Consider the following 17,527-nt stretch of genomic DNA (forward strand, 5'->3'; position numbering starts at 1 on the left):
TCTGCAGCTGGCAGCAATATTGCAGAGATGCTGCTGCTGCCACCTTCCCTCCTCCCTGCCCCTGCTTGGCAGTGGCAGTTTGAGGATACTGCAATTAGCTGCAAAGCTCAGAGATTTCTGGTTGCTGGACTGGAGGAAGATGTCTTCAGTTGGCAGGGCTTGGGAATCCCCACTAGCTCAAGTATTTATATATTGCACTCAGGCCAGGAGAAACTTTGGTGCCCATCCACTAATTTTGGGCTCCAGTCCCGCCCCCAAATCAGCTCTATCACTATGCCACTGAACATAATACAAAAATAATTGTGATGCACATATCCCAAAACTAACATATTCCAGTTAATAAATTCAAAATAAAATAATTTGTTCTACCTTGTTGTCTGGACATTTTGTTTTTCCATCTTGATCTAAGTTTCTCTTTCTGCTTTTTGTCTATTTTCTGCTAATTATCTTTCCAATACCTGCTGTCCATTTTTTTCTCCTCTTCTCTCTTGTTCCATTCCCTCCTTATGCCTGTCTCCAACATATTGGTTTTTCCCTTTCAGCTTTCCTTTTTCTTTTCTGCCTCTGCCCACTCAAATCTTGCCCTCTTTCTCACCCTTCTTTTTAAATTTTGAGCTACCTCTCAGTCCCTAGCTCTCCCATCTTCCTATTTCCTTCTATCTACTCCCCATTTCCACATTTCTACCAGTGTACTCACTGTTCTCTCACTCATCTCCCTTTTGACCTCATCCTAATGGCCACAGGGACCACTTTCCCTGTCCCTTTCTCTCCATCCCCTAGCATCTTCATATTCCAGCTCTCTTCTTTCCTGCCCTCTCATGAGTCCATCTCTCATCTCTCCCCCTGTGATCCTCTGTTTTATGTTGTTCTTCTTCCCTTCTCCCTTGTTACTAAACAATGAGATGGAGAGAAAAAAAAGAGATGTTGCATCTCTCTCTTCCTTCCACCCCCAGGCCTAACATTTCTCCCTCCCTTCCATCCCCAGGTCCAACTTCCCTCCCTTTCTCTTCCAAACTGCCTCCCCATCCCATATCTCTCCCTGCCTGCTTCCCTTCCTCCCCCAGGTCCACTATCTCTCCCTTTCTCTTCCCAACAGCCCTCCCTTCAAGTATCTTTTTCCCCAACTTTTCTTCCTTCAGACCATTGCCCCCCATTTCTCTCTCTCTCTCCTGTTTCCGGCCCCATAAGCTCTCCCCCCACGCCCAGTCTGGCACTTCTTTTAATGCTCTCCCCCTTTGTACATAAAAAAAGTTAGTCCAGGGGGGCTTCCGTGGCCCAGCATGTTCTCCCTCTTCTCTCTGCGCTGGTCTGATGTTGCCCTCACCTTCTGACTCGCTGAAAAATCCACCAGCCTCGGCAACAATTCAGAAACATTGCCCGCGGCTCTCCCCCCTGCTTTCCGTCTGCTGTGGTCTTGATACAACTTCCTGTTTCCACCTGGGTGAACCATGGCAGACAGAAAGCAGAAAGGGGAGCTGCAGGCAGAGTTTCTGAATTGCTGCTAAGGCCAGCGAATATTTCAGTGAGGCAGAAGGTGGGGGCGACATTGGACTGGCAAGGAGAGAAGATGGAAGACATGCTGGCTCACAGGGCTCCCCAGAGCCTTGGGGCCTAGGGCAGATGTACTATTTGCCCACCCCTAACGCCAGCCCTGCTGCTAGGGGATTCTATCATCAGAGGGATTAACCATGGCACACAGGAGAAGGAACTCAAAATAGTGAAATGCCTTCCTGGATCCTCAGATACTAGGAACACCAGACAAATACTGATTATAATTAGGGAAGAAGCAAAGAATTTGAACCCTGATATTGTTATCCACCTGGGAACAAGTGACACAGCCAACAATACCCCACTTGCAGTGCAGAAAGCTTTTTGGGAGCTGGGGGAAGGGTTAAAACCTTTTTCAGAAGTACTGCCTACTTATGGAAAGGGAGAGGAAAAAGTACAAAATACTGAGAACTTCAATAGGTGGCTCAAAGCCTGGTGTCAAAAAGGCTTTACGTACATAGGAGGATGGGGCAATACATGGAAAAACAAGAGACTATTGTAATGAAGGGCTGCAAATTACGATGGCAGGAAAAAGAATCCTAGCTGAGAAATTCAGGCAATATGTTTCTAGGCATTTACACTAGAAAGTAGGGATGGCGTATGTATGCATGTTACTTCTATACATACGCCACCCCAAGCAAAAGACAAGAGAGCCCATGTATTGTAACACCTCACAGAGGCTCTTTGTAACTCTGTATTATAACACCACAGAAGCTCAAGTATTGTAACACCTTTTACAGAAGCTCATACAAACCGCTCTGAATTGACATCCCGGTCATTAATAGCAGTATAGAAGCAAATAATAAATATGATGATAATAAAGATAGCAATGAAAACAACAAAATTAGCAATTCACTTCTTAACGATGCAACAGGAAATGAGACAAAATTAAAAACTGTACAAAAAATGAGATTTATGCAGAATAGTAGTTGGAAAGCAATGACCACAAATGCTCACAGTTTAAGCAACAAAAAACAGGATCTGTAAACTCTGATGTTAAAGGCAGACTTGGATATTGTTGCTATCACAGGGACATGGTTCGGTGATTCACATAGATGGGACACCATACTGAGCTATAATCTTTTTAGGAAGGACAAATATGGTCAAAACGGCGGAGGAGTAGCTCTCTATGTAAAGACAGATATCCAAGCGACTGAAATGCAGGGAGCCTGGTGAAAGGAAGAAGCGATATGGATTGTTTTGAAAAGAGAAGACGGAGCTTCTATCCACGTGGGTGTTGTTTATAGATCTCCCATTCAATCGCAGCAAATTGATAAAGATCTGATTACAGATATACAAAAGTTGGGAAAGGGGAGGTGCTGTTGCTGGGTGATTTCAACCTGCTGGATGTGGACTGGAAAGATCCGTCTGCGGAATCGGAAAGAAGTAGGTAGATCATGAATGCCTTTCAAACGGCTTTGCTCAGGCAAATGGTGACGGAACCCATGGGGGAGGGGGAAGCGATACTGGATCTGGTGCTCACAAATGGTTAAAGTGTCTCTAATATCCAAGTGGGGGCCCACCTGGGAAGTGGCGATCATCATATGGCCAAAGTGGAGGATGGCCACACAAAACTCAAAGTCCTGGATTTCAAATATGCAGACTTTAGTAGCATGGGTGAGTACCTGAAGAAAGAGCTGATTGGATGGGAAGACATAAGGGAAGTGGAAAAACAGTGGTCCAAAAAAAAAAAGAAAAAAGAGCTAATGACCTTTATGTAAGGAAAATAAATAAAAATAAGAGAGAAAATAAACCGATATGGTTCTCCAAACTAGTGGTGGAAAAAATAAAAGCAAAAGAGTTGGCGTCTATGAAATATTAAAAAAAAAAAAAAAAATCAAATACAGAAAGGAATATCAGATGAAAATGAAAGAAGCCAAGAAAGAGATACATCTGGCGAAAGTGCAAACGGAAGAGAAAATGGCTAGAAATATAAAAAAGGGAGGCAAAAGTTTTTTCAGGTATATTAGTGAAGACAAAATATGGAATTACGAGACTGAAAAAAGATATGAACCACTATGTGGAAAGTGATGAGGAAAAAGCAAACGTGCTAAACAAATACCTCTGTTCAGTGTTCATGGAAGAAACACCTAGAGAAGGACCCCAATTGGCTAGCAAAGTTACCCCTGAGAATAGAGTGGATACCGCATTGTTCATGGAAGTGTTTATGAACAGCTTGAAAAATTGAAGGTGAACAAAGCTATAGGACCGGATGGGATCCTTCCCAGGATATTGAGGGAGCTCTGAGAGGTTCTGGTGAGTCCTCTTAAAAATTTGTTCAATAAATCTTTAGAGACAGGAGAGGTTTTGCAGGACTGGAGAAGAGTAGATGTGGTCCCTCTTCACATAAATGGTCGCAGAAATGAAGCGGGGAACAACAGGTCGATAAGCCTCACTTTGGTTATTGGAAAAATAATGGAAACATTGCTGAAGGAAAGGATAATGAAATTCTTAGAATCTAATGGATTATAAGATCCAAGGCAACATGGGTTTACTAAAGGTAAATCGTGCTAAACGAATCTGATTGAATTATTTGACTGGGTGACTAGAGAATTGGATCAAGGATGTGCACTAGATGTAATTTACTTTGATTTCAGCAAAGCCTTTGACACAGTTCCTTATAGGAAGCTCTTAAATAAACTCCATGGGCTGAAGTTAGGGCCCAAAGTGATGAACTGGATTAGAAACTGGTTGATGGACAGATGCCAGAGGGTGGTGGTTAATGGAATTCACTCGGAGGAGGGAAAAATGAGTAGTGGAGTGCCTCAAGGATCAGTGGTGGGGCCGACCCTGTTCAATATGTTTGTGAGTGACATTGCTGAAGGTAAGAGTAGCCTTTTCGCAGATGATACCAAGATTTGTTACAGTGGACAACCCCGGAGGGAGTGGAAAACATGAAAAAGAATCTGCAAAAGTTAGAATGGACTAACATCTGACAATTAAAATTCAATGCAAAGAAGTGCAGAGTGATGCATTTGGGGGGAAGAAATCTGAGGGAACCATATGTGCTGGGAGGTAAAAAGGCTGATAAGCACAGATGGAGAGAACGTCCTTGGGGTGATTGTGTCTGAGGATCTAAAGGCATTTAAACAGTATAAGATGATGGCTGTAGCCAGAAGGATGCTAGGCTGTATAAAAAGAGGAGTAAACAGCAGAAGGTGTTGATGCCCTTATATAGGTCATTGGTGAGGCCACACTTAGAGTATTGTGTTCAGTTCTGGAGGCCATATCTGGTGGATATAAAAAGACTTGAAGCCGTCCAGAGGAAGGCAATGAAAAAGGTAAGGGGTTTGAACCAAAAGAAGTATGAGAAGAGACTGGAAGAACTAAATATGTATACTCTGGAGGAGAGGAGGGACAAGGGTGATATGATACAGATGTTTAAATCTTTTCCAGAGAAGGAAAAATGGTAAAACTAAAGGGCATAACTTGAGGTTACAGGGAGGAATACTTAGGAGTAATGCTAGGAAATTCTTTTTCTTGGAGAGGGTGGTATGCCCTCCCTGGAATGCCCTCCCGAGGGAAGTGGTGGAGAGGAAAATGGTGATGGAATTCAAAAAAACATGGGATAAACACAAAGGATCTCTAATTCGAAAATGAATGGTATAAAATGAAAGAACCAAGGCCAGTATTGAACAGACTTGCACGGTCTGTGTCCCATATATAGTGATTCGGTGTAGGATAGGCTGGGGAGGGGCATCAGTGGGAACTCCACTAACTTGGAACATGAGGACATTACTGGCCAGACTTTATGGTAGATATCTTGCAAACAACAGGATGGTTGGATAGGCTGGAGTGAGCGTGGACAGCAACTTCAGCAGTTGGAACCTAGCACAATACCAGGTGGACTTTACACTCTATGGCCCAGAAATATCAAAGAAAAGAAACAAGTTAATTTAATCATGCCTTACCGGTGCCTATGTTAAGAGGGAAATACTGTTTTAAATGGTGTTTCAGTTCAATTTCTGGCCCCTAAACAAAAGGCACTGGAATTGTGCCTCTAGAGATGCCTACCGGTGCCTAACGCTTTTTTTGTTTTTATTTTCCTTTCCCCAACAAATACTGTAATCCATCACTTTCCTGTTAATCCTTTTGTTCCAGTTTGTCTATTGTAGGGGTGCCCACACTTTTTGGGCTTGCGAGCTACTTTTAAAATGACCAAGTCAAAATGATCTACCAACATTAAATTTTTTTTAAAAAACTCACAAAGCACACTATACGCAGAGAAAATGTTAATTATTTATATTCCAGGGTTATTTCAAAGAGGTCAAGGCAGATGACTTTATGCAATGTCACCTCAGTAACAACTATACAAAAATAGACAAATAGACCCCCCTCCCTTTTTACTAAACTGTGATAGCAGTTTTTAGTGCAGGGAGCTGCGCTGAATGCCCTGCGCTGCTCTCGATGCTCATAGGCTCCCTGCGCTAAAAACTGCTATTGCTAGTGCAAAATATAGACAGCAGATATAAATTCTCAAAACGGACACATTTTGATCACAAAATTGAAAATAAAATCATTTTTCCTACCTTTGTTGTCTGGTGATTTCATGAGTGTCTGATTGAACTTTCTTCTTCTGACTGTGCATCAAATATTTTTTCTTCCCTTCTTTCAGCCTCCTGTATGTTTCCTCTCCTCCAGACCTCATTCCCTCCCCCAACTTTTTCTTCCTCTCTCCCTGCCTCCCTCCCCTTTCTTTTTTTTCTCCCTGCCCCCTTCTTTCTTTCTGTCTGTCTTTCTCTCTCCATGCCCCCTTTCTTTCTTTGTCTTTCTCTCTCCATACCCCCTTTCTTTCTTTCTGCCTGTCTTTCTCTCTCCATGCCCCCTTTCTTTCTTTCTGTCTGTCTTTCTCTCTCCATACCCCCTTTCTTTCTTTCTGCCTGTCTTTCTCTCTCCATGCCCCCTTTCTTTCTGTCTTTCTCTCTCCATATCCCCTTTCTTTCTTTCTGTCCCTCCTTTGTTTCCCTTCTTTCTTTCTGTCTCCCTGCCCCCCTTTCTTTTTGTCTCCCTGCCTGCCCCCTTTCTTTCTTTGTCTTTCTTTCTTCCTGCCTTCCCCCAAGCCAACGCCATCGCCATCGGGGAACAGGCCCCCAAGCCGCCGCCACCGAGTTCTGCTCTCCCTGCTTCCTGACGCTGTAAAGAGGACGCAGGATAACCAGGCCAAGCAGCCTTCCCCACCTGACGTCAATTCTAACATTGGAGAGGAAGTTACGGGCCAGCCAGGCAGCAATTGGCTGGCCCGGAACTTCCTCTCCGACATCAGAATTGACGTCGGGTGGGGAAGGCTGCTCGGCCCGGCGCTTCTGTGTCCTCTTTACAGCGTTGGGAAGCAGGTAGAACGCGAAGGCAACACGAGTCTATCACAGAGCCCAAGATGGGCTCTGCGATTGACTCATAGTAACATAGTAGATGACGGCAGATAAAGACCCGAATGGTCCATCCAGTCTGCCCAACCTGATTCAATTTAAATTTTTAAATTTTTTTCTTGTTAGCTATTTCTGGCCAAGAATCCAAAGCTCTACCCGGTACTGTGCTTGGGTTTACACTCGTGTTGCCTTCGCGATCTACTGTTCGATTGCAATCGACCTTTATGGCACCCCTGGTCTATTGTATTGGTCTTTCCCCCCCCCCTTTTATTTTTTTAACCCATTGTTTTTAACTTTGTTAACCGCTTTGATTACATTTGTTAAAAAATGCTATATGTCAAATAAGCTAACTGGCACATCAGGAGGCACAATTCACGTCAAAGATAGGTGCTGGAAATGTAGGCCTGGAAAATCCTGACCTACATTTCCGGCACCTAGCTTTGTAGGAGGCGCGATTCTCTAACTGGCGCCACTGCATGCGATCGGCAGCTGCTTTTAAGGCGGCTGCTGACAATTACAGAATCTGGGCCTAAGTGCTTTTCCCTATCTGTCCTAGTGAGCTCACAATCTAGCTATGATGTTTGAGGCAATGGTAATGGAGGGTTAGGTGATCTGCCCAGGATCACAAGGAGTAGCACTGAACCTGAAGCAATCCGGAACTTGCAACCACGGGGTGTTAAGACACCAGCTCTAACCTCAAAGCCACTCATATCACAACCAGATTTATATGAATGACAGAGGGGAAGGAGAGAAAAAAGAAGTGAGGAGACCTCCTATTCCCCCTACCCCCAAATGCTGCTGTTCAGATTCTTCCTTTAGTCCCCCTCTGAGCTCTCACCTTCATGTCTGCACTGTTTGTTTTCCAGCACCAGACCCACAGCAGTTAAAAAAATAAATAAATTCAGTGCGAGGCCTGCTCGTCCACATACTCTGATAGGCCCTGTAGCAGCCTACCTATCATACTGGTTTCCATAGCAAAAACAAACTACAGATCTAGTTGGATGCACCTTGGCAATGGCAAAGCCTTGGCACCTATCCAAATTTGAAACTAAAGGCAGTTGCCTATTTCTAATTCTGGGTCTGTGGTTATGGAAAGATGTGGAGATCGGAATTATTGCAACAGAGGTGCTCTGAGCTCTCCTCCCCATATCTACAAGAATGTACAACCTCTGACCTTTGATCCACACAATCTGCCATGTCAACATATTTATGATTAAAATAAAGTGGGCGGCATTAAATATGCCATATGCTGAACAGAAAGAATATCTACAATTTGCTTCTCTAGAACAGCATTGGTTGGATTTACTGACATCACTGCTAAGGAAGGGCAATGGTGATGGGAAAGAGGCAAGCTTTTCATCATGTGATATTAGCTTTATCTCATAGATTCAAAGTCTAGAAACTGTTTGTACATGTGCTGTAAAAGTGATATACAAAGGTGGCAATTTTGAATAGCTTGTGTGGTTAGGCAATGCTCCCTGGCATGTGTAGCCTACACCATGCATTCCTTGAAGCAAGTTTTCAGAAGGAAACACCCTGTGTTATTCTTTGAAAATTAGAAAATGCAAAGCACATATGCCTGCTATTTGGGGGTAAAATAAACTATGGTTTTGAAAATAGCAAGCATATATACTGGTTTACTTCCCCAAATTAAACATGCTAAAAGTCAGTGTGTTCTTTTAACCAGATGGAGAAGGGGGAGGCAGTTTTTATTTTACCTGGGTAAATAATTACTTGGATTAATAGCTTTGAAAATTGCTAGTGCTGCTGCTGCTTGTGGTGATATACAGTCTTGCAACATAGAGACAAATGGGCTAGCGTTAAATGGTGAGTCTTTGGTACCACCGACTTAGGTCTGTCTTTAGATGAAATTATTGGAGTTAGTTAGTAACTTCTGGCTTTACTTTACAGCAGCTACATACCGTTACCACTTCATCCCTGAAGAAAGTTGTTAAAACGTGTATCACATCGGAAGAGATGCCTTTGCAAAGATAAGTTGATCAGTTTTGCCTTATTATCACAATAAAGATTTATTAATATATTGTTATATGGACACTGTGGACGTTCATTAAGAAGAAATATTTAAAGGAAAACAAGCTTTATGAAAAAATACAATACTGAAATGGGGATCAATGACAATTGTAGCTAGTGAGAGTTATGTTACTCTGTTGGCATTCTGAAGATCCTCTTAGAGATGTTGCTATAGTTTCTTTCACTTAGGAAGTTTACTTGTTTGTAATCTATTTGAAGAGCCTTATTATCATCATTAGTGGGGTGTGGCTTGTGGTAACCAGCATGGAGTGGCAGGTATGACTTTAGTCACCTTACTAGGTAGACGTAGGTAGGCCGTGCTGGCCTTTATCAGTTGCCATTGACTTTGGGCTCTTTTTCAAAAAAGATAGACGTCCAAAAGACAGTATAAACTTGCACTTGGACACCTTACTAGTCAAAATGTCCAAGTGGGCTTTCTCAAAATTGGCTTTCTAGACATCTTTCTGGTTGTTTTGTTTCTAGTTCGTCCAAATCTTAAAAGAACATGTTAGTAGGATGTTTTGGGCAGGCTTAGGACTTGCATCGGGGGAAACTATCATAAGAAAAAGAACTAATTAGGGGAGAGAAACAAAATGGCAGCGGTGTGGTAGCAGTGAGATAGGTCTGCTCCACCTTGCGATTTTACAACCTTGCGATTTTAGAACTACCTTCTCCCTTGTTGGAGTTTTCGAGATGCCTCATACCAAGCGCAAGGGATTTCTCCGGATAGATCCTTCCACACCCCGACAAGCTTCGCTGGACAGATTTTTCACTAGCTCGCCAGCTAGTATTGAGGGTGGAAGCTTCCCAGCTGTTACTCCGGCGGAAGGAGCTGCCGGAGTCTTGGGATTTGAAACATCATTATCTCCCCCTGCAGACTGACTTCCACCAAATCCGGGGCTGGAGGATATGGGTAGTATGAATGTGGAAGACCAAAAAAGTCTGATGCCTTCAAGCAGTGAGGGGGTCCCACGTTCTCTTGGACGCTGAGTTTTCAACAGAGCAAGTTGCGGAAGGAAACTGCACTTCCCAGGTGACATTAGAATGTATGGCGGGTTTTACAGAAACTCAAGTTAGCAGCTACAAAATCTGCAGGTGATATCTCGGTCATATTGTAGAAAATAAATACTTTATTAACCTCAGTTCAAAATATCCAGACTGAAACAAATGTTAAGTTTGATCAAATTAATACCAAAATTGCCTCAATACAGCTCTCAGGTTCCTTCGTTAAAGAGAGATTGTTTCTACAAAGGAAAATTGAACAGTTAGAAAAGTATAACAGAAGGCTTAACCCAGGTATAGGGAACTCCGGTCCTCGAGAGCCGTATTCCAGTTGGGTTTTCAGGATTTTCCCAATGAATATGCATGAGATCTATTTGCATGCACTGCTTTCAATGCATATTCATTGGGGAAATCCTGAAAACCCAACTGGAATATAGCTCTTGAGGACCGGAGTTCCCTACTCCTGGCTTAACCTGAGAGCTCTGAATTTTCCTAAATCTGTGGTGATTAACCCTTTGGACATGTTTCAAAAGTATTTAATTGAAAATTTAAATTACACTGCAGAATCTATTCCACCAGTAAATAGGATTTACTATCTTCCAAAGAAGAAAACTGAAATACCTGCAGAGAGTAATCAGGTTGATAAGCCACAACCAATTGATTTCAACAATATAACAGATTTATTGGAAAGCTCCCAAGAAGAAATTGAATATTATTAATATCATTTCTTTGTGAGCAGGATATAAATGCCTTGATGAGAATGTTCTTTCATTTATAACATAGTTTATTTTTTGGTCTTCCCGGATGTCACTAAGTCAACACAGGATCGGAGAAAATTATTCCTTGATATAAGGGAAGAAGTAAAAGGGATGGGAGCTACATTCTTGCTTAGTTATCCATGCAAATGTCTTATAAGATATGCCGGGACTAAATATGTATTCTTTTTACCTGAGCAACTTCGTAGTTTTCTGAACTCTAAGAAAATTACATAATATGTCTGAAGGCTGCTTTATTGGAAATAGAGCTGGAATTATAGCCATGTTAAGCCTTTCTTTAGTATAAATGATGTTTAAGAAGTCAAAGCTCCTTATCTTTTTCCTTTTATTTCTCAATCATAATTGAGGTCAAATAAGAGTGTAAAAATGTTGTTAAATTGAAATTCTAACTCAAGAGGCATTATACCATTTTCCCCAACTCTAGGCAGCCGCAGACTCTCACCGCACAACCGGCAGCTCAAGGCCCCGCCCATCCAACGCAGGCTGGGCCACGCCCGGAGCTCCCAACTACAAGCTCCGGTATGCCCCTTAGGCGGCTCCGGGTTGGAGGATGAGCCATGGCTGTCTTCTCGCGAGACATGCCGGCCTCGTTCTGAACTGCGGCCGCGGCCTTTCCTAAAGAGAGATTCGGCGGCATTGGATGAGGCTGGGGTCTTTTTCTTGTGTCCTCTGCCCGAATCCGGGGATGACAGCTGTTCTCTTAGAGCTTGGAGGGGACCCGGATCTGTAAAGACCTTCCTCATTTCCCTTCTGATAGAGACTTTCCCTCATTCACACCTTCATTAAATATTTCCCTTCCTCCCCCCCCAACTAGGGGAACTGAAGAGAAAAAAAAGAAACACCTCACCCCTTCCTATCAGAGACTCATCCCCCTCCCCATTTATTACCTTCCTTCCTCTCCAACTCGAGGATTGGAAAGAAGAGACTCTCCCATCCTACGGCTTTGGGAGAGAGTCCTCACCGTTTCCTGACAGGGGCTCCTCCTCCTTCACCCACTATTAGATATCTACCTTGTCCCCTTCCCTCTTCTTCCCCTCTGCGATCTGGAAAAGGGCTGCTCTCTTTCCTGCGTCGTATCCCCTCCCCAACACACTCAGAGCTGGGCTTAGGGTTTACAGAGACCCCACACCAGGCATCGGTTTGGGAGAGGAGGAGGAGGGATTTCACCTCCTCTCCCTGGCCCCCGCCACCTCCCTAGAGCTCTGGGGAGAAACTGTTGGGTTTAGGGATTGGTGTGAGCAGACCCTTCCAGAAGCAGAGAACTGGAGGCCGGTCTCTTCAGGCATCGCCAGCCTGAGTGTTGAGGAGGTCAGGTCCTTGGAATAGGTTGGGGAGTGCGTAAACCCGCAACCTTGAGATTCGGAGACGAGAAGGATTCCCTTCTCCAGAGGCCTAGGACTTGGGAAGCAGAAGGAAGTGAACCTTGGGTAGCTGCTCCAAATAAAACTGCAGTGCAGTATTACTGGTAGACGTGCAGGGATTTGGTTGATCATCAGCTGTCATTCCCAGGAATAAAATGCCAGCTAAAAGGAAGCATATGCCGCCGGCTCTGAACATTGCTCCTACCATTGCTGAGGGTCCCTCTCCCACCAGTGATGGCTCATCTGAGTAAGTAATAGGTTCTGTAGAGCTTTCCATCTCCAGAATGTGAGGTACAGAGAATTTGGGGGGGGGGGGGGGAGCACGGCACAGTCTTTCACTCTGACCAGTGGACAAATCTTTGAAATGCTGTGAATAGAATGTTTGCAACTGAACATTTTGATAATACTAAATTAGTATTGCAGACCTTTAGATTTCACTTGCTCCTGCAAAAATTAAGTTATGTATGTGTGTGCGTATTTTCATTTGAGAGTTTCTGAATTTATTTTGTTAAACTGTAAACCTGTGGATCTTCTAGGTCAGATCCTGACATAAGGGTTGCTGGCCACTGTTTCTAATGGTGGCTATTTCAGGTCACAGGTACCTAGCAAGATCCCAAAAGAATAAAGCAGATTTTATGCTGCTTATCCTAGAAATAAGTACTGTACTGGATTTTCCCAAGTCCAGCTTATAGACTTTTATTTTAGAAAATTATCCAAACCTTTTTTTAAACCCTGCTAAGCTAACTGCTTTCACCACATTCTCTGGTAATGAATTCCAAAGTTTAATTACATATTGAGTGAATACATTTTTTTCTCTGGTTTGTTTTAATTTACTACTTAGTAGCTTCATTGCATGCTTTCTAATCTTAGTACTGTATTTTTGAAAGGGGTAAACAAGTGATTTGCGTATATCCATTCCACTCCACTCTGCATTTTATAGACCTCTTATCATAGCTCCCCTTAGCTGTCGGAGCCCTAGCCACTTTGGCCTTTCCTCATTCCTTTAGTATTTCTTTCAGGGCCTGTAAAATCATCAATGCAATCATATGAAATGTGGACCATTTAAACGAGAGAGAAAATTATGGTAATTGCAAATTGAAGACTTGTAGCATAGCTTAGGGCAGTGTTCTTAAACCTTTTGACACCTATGGACCGGCAGAAATAAAATAATTATTTTGTGGACCGGCACCGGTCCGCGGACTGGCAGTTGAACACTGGGCTAAGTCGTGCCCCTCTCCACCCCAGACCCCGCCCCCATAATAATACTAATTGTACCATTTTTTCCATTCATTTTTCATATATACACACAATATAATTAACAACACATAATATAATATACACACAATATAATTAACAACACATAATGGTTAACCACAAAATTAAAATACACAAAGCACACTGTATGCTTTTCAACATTCATTCCTACCAGAGCACAGATAACCCCATGTAAATGCAGGACCAAAAACTAAGTTTTTTTCAAACATCCTGGTGGGTTTATTTTATAGCCTCTTCACCCCCTTTGCCTTCTCCTAACCACACTGGTGCTGTGGTGTAAACAAAATAAACAAACAAAAAAGACTTTTCCTCTCTCTGTTAAATCCTAGCTCATGTTTGCGGTCTAACACCAGCTCTGGCAGGATACACATTTCAAATCTGACATATTGTAATCACAAAATGGAAGATAAAATTTGTTTTTCTACCTTTTGTTGTCTGGTCATTATTCAAATCTTGTTGGTCCCAGGCTCTGGTTGTCTTCTGATAACTTGCTTGCCAGAGTCTCCTTCTTTCTCCATGCTAACCATCCATCTTCTATCTTTGTCATCCCCTTCCGTTTTGCTTCCCTCCCCCGGAGGTCTGGCATCTTTCCTTCTTTTCATCTCCATCCACAGATCCACTTTTTTTTCAATTACCCTTTCATCCAGCATCTCTCCCTCCTTCCCCACCACCCCAGGGTCCATCCACCATCTCTCCCTTTCTTTTCCCAACTACCCTTCTATCCAATATCTCTATCCCCCCTCCACACCATCCCTTGTGTCCAAATTCTCTCCCTTTTTGTTCCTTCCCTCCCTAAATCCCATTGTCCACCATCTCTCTCCCTCTCCTCTGTTTTTAGACCCATTATTTCTTCCCCCACCAAAGTCGGCATATGCACGTCTCTTTGAACCCCCCTTCCCTCCCTCCTTGTGCTTCTACACCAGGGCCCCTCTCCCCTGAAGCTCTGTACCCTCCCGAAGGCCTACCTCTCCCCCCCAAAGGCCTGTGCCACCACCCCTGAAGGCCTGTCCCCCCTGAAGGCCTGCCTCCCCCCTCCCCCCCCCCCCCCCGGAAGGCCTGCGTGTTCTCCCTGACCTCCCGCACATCCATTTTTCTAATATCAACAGCCTGCAGAGAAGATCACCAGTGTTAGTGATCTTTGCAAGCTGCCATAGGTTTTCGGAGCTGTTTTCCCTCTGCCGTGGTCCCGCCTCTCCTCTGACGTCCAATCAGCCACAAGCAAATTTACATTTATATATACTAAATATTTGTCTGGCCTAAAGGGATACAAGCAGAGGTCTTTATTACTTAATCTGTGTTAACACAATTTCTGTGTTCAATGCGATCTGTTTACTGATTTAATACATAACTCATATTACTATAAGTTAATGAATGAAACCCTAAGTTATCGTACTGAAGCAATGAAGGATGAAGCTCTCTGTGACCCTGAGCAACTCGCATCAGTGGAAGAAGCTGGATGTGAACCCTTATTTCTGTATTTCTCATCCCACCTCTCTCTAAGTGTTAGGCTTACCTCTTGTGTGCTCCCTGGAAGTGACAGGTATTAGGAAATATGCAACCCAGGGTAGTGATTCTATGAACTGGGCTGCCAGAGGAAACAATAGAATCCTGTACAGAATATTGAATGCAAAAGAAATGTCAAGTTTATTTAGGTATTATATTGGATTTTGCAACATAGAAAGGATCTTTTAATCCATTAAATGATGGCTTCTTTGGAGCCTGCCTTCTGCTGTGCACTATCAGGGACATCTTTGCTTTCCATACTGTGCTCTAGCTTATCTTGCCAATTTTTTATGGCATTGTGTTCCTCAGTTTTCAAACGGTAACCAGGCAAACCATTGCTTCTAGAATTAGTTTGAAAAGATCATGTTATGTTTAAGAAGAAATGGACTTGGTCCACACTTGTAAGGAGATGGAAGCTTTCACTTCTGGGTAGATCAAACACAGCTCAAATGTTGTAGTGACTAGAAAGTTCTTCCAATGAATTGAAATAAAATTTGCTGCAGGAAGGGTGAAGAAGCTTTGGTACTGCCGTTCAAAAAAGTTGGAGAGAAAGTGTAGTTACTTACCTGTAATGTAGGTTCTCCGTGGCAGCAGGATAGTCAGCCACATATGGGTGTTGTCCCAACAGCTCCCAATTTGCGGATAAGCTCTCCAATAGCTCAGAGAGATTTTTTTTTTTTCTCTCTCTGAGCACGTGCAGTGCCCGGGCCCCACTGGGCATGCCCGAGCCCTACCCATTTCCCCCTGCTTCCCCCTAATCCCCAGTCTTTAGTTTGCGCCCATTCCCATCGGTCGGATTTTCTACAGCTGTCCATTACAACTTTTCTACTCATCACCTTGAAGATGCCTGAATCATCTGGAGAAACAACTGGGATACAGGAGGAGGATGAAAACACTGGATCCCCATGAATTGTGCTCCCACTGATTGGATCCGGCGCTTGGGTTTTCCGTGTTGCTTGCATTGTGCGCACATGTCACCACGTGCATGCAGGCTAAGAAAGAGGGCACTGAGAGACTTCGTGAAGAGAAGTGAGGCCCGAGAGTCTTCCTCCAGCAGCCATCCTCATTGGAATGCAGCAGTGGGGGATCCACAAGCTACAGTGGCAAGGAGCCTCCAGGATGCCCTGGCTCATCTAATCCCCTTGCCTGCACTCGGCCCGGTAGAGAAATATCTCCCGGAGTCCCTGCATGTTGCCGCGTACAGCCAGCCTCTGCAGGGCAGCCGATAAGAGTCTCACCAGACCAAGAGATCTCTCCAGGAGTCACTGCATGCTGCCGCGTGGAGCCAGCTTCTGCGGGCAGCGAATCGGGGTTTTCGCCCTCCAGACTGAGAGGTCTCCGACGGATTCCTTGCATGCTGCTGCGTAAAGCCACAGCCTCTGCAAGTAGCAGATCAGGGCTTTCGCCCTCCAGACTGCATGCTGCTGTTCAAAAGAGTTGGAGAGAATGCTGAGCATTAGAATATCAAAACTGTGGGCAGCTGTGCTTCAGTGCCCTCTCCTTTCATCTTTCCAGTTTTGACACAATCTAGTGTGCTTTTGAAAAGCTCCACAATATACAGTAATTATTGTCCCTGACTTTTAGCAAATCTAAGTTTGGTCACTGCTGCTTAGTTTAATTTGAGTTCCTTGTGTGTGGCCGGGTGGTGGGGTACTTCGTAGTACCTGGAGGGTTGCCTGTTTTGCTATGTGTATTTAGTGGTAGAAGCTGTCAGTATGCTTTAAAGAGGCTGTGCCCTCTGTATATTGTGAAGTAAAAAAAAATTTAAATTGAATCAGGTTGGGCAGACTGGATGGACCATTCGGGTCTTTATCTGCCGTCATCTACTATGTTACTATGTTATTATGTAAGTATTTCAAATGGATATACAAACAGTAAACCTTTATCCTATGTCTTACAAAATGTTCTGTTACTAGTTTTTGACTCCCTTTAAATAAAAAATTCATCTAGACCATGGGTTCCCTAAAGCTGTCTGATTTAGATTTTCATATTCCCCTCAAAGAAGATGCATGACAGATCTGCAAATACTGGTTATCCAGTGCATACAAATCTATCTCATGCTTATTCATAATGGAGTTCTTGAAAACCCACCTGGCTTGAGATGTCACCAGGGCAGTTTGGAAATCCTGATCTAGTGAACCCCATGTAAGCTACCTCCCTGCGAGTCTCCTGAACTCCCAGAAATAGCTATATTCAGAACTGACAGTGTGTGTGTGATGTCACTTGTTATATAATAACCAACATGGGTCAATCAGAACCACTGAGTGTGAGGTCATCTGTGATTCTGACATAGCAGCTCCTAAGAGTTCAGTGATTGTAGGAACACAAGTTTCAAAACTGGAAAAAAAAGCTATCAGTGAAATAGTTAATTGATAGAGGTATTATTGCTGTACCCGGCCATGGTGCGCCCTCACCTGGAGTACTGCGTACAGAACTGGTCGCCGTGCATGAAGAAGGACACGGTACTACTCGAAAGGGTCCAGAGAAGAGCGACTAAGATGGTTAAGGGGTTGGAGGAGCTGCCTTACAGCAAAAGATTAGAGAAACTGGGCCTCTTCTCCCTCGAACAGAGGAGATTGAGAGGGGACATGATCAAAACATTGAAGGTACTGAAGGGGATAGACTTAGTAGATAAGGACAGGTTATTCACCCTCTCCAAGGTAGG

The 17,527-nt window shown here is 43.6% G+C and overlaps 1 protein-coding gene across 1 annotated transcript in view; it reads left to right on the top strand.

Moving 5' to 3' along the window:
* The first annotated feature begins 11,249 nt into the window (after positions 1 to 11,249).
* The window catches only part of MAP2K2 (mitogen-activated protein kinase kinase 2), a 63,272-nt gene continuing 56,994 nt past the window's right edge, over positions 11,250 to 17,527 (top strand). The window contains exon 1 of the mRNA XM_033955324.1: positions 11,250 to 12,331. Within this exon, the coding sequence (XP_033811215.1) occupies positions 12,240 to 12,331 (92 nt within the window). The 5' untranslated portion in view covers positions 11,250 to 12,239. The remainder of the gene's footprint in view (positions 12,332 to 17,527) is intronic.

This window comes from Geotrypetes seraphini, chromosome 8 (genome assembly GCF_902459505.1).
Source record: "Geotrypetes seraphini chromosome 8, aGeoSer1.1, whole genome shotgun sequence".
NCBI classification, from domain to species: domain Eukaryota; kingdom Metazoa; phylum Chordata; class Amphibia; order Gymnophiona; family Dermophiidae; genus Geotrypetes; species Geotrypetes seraphini.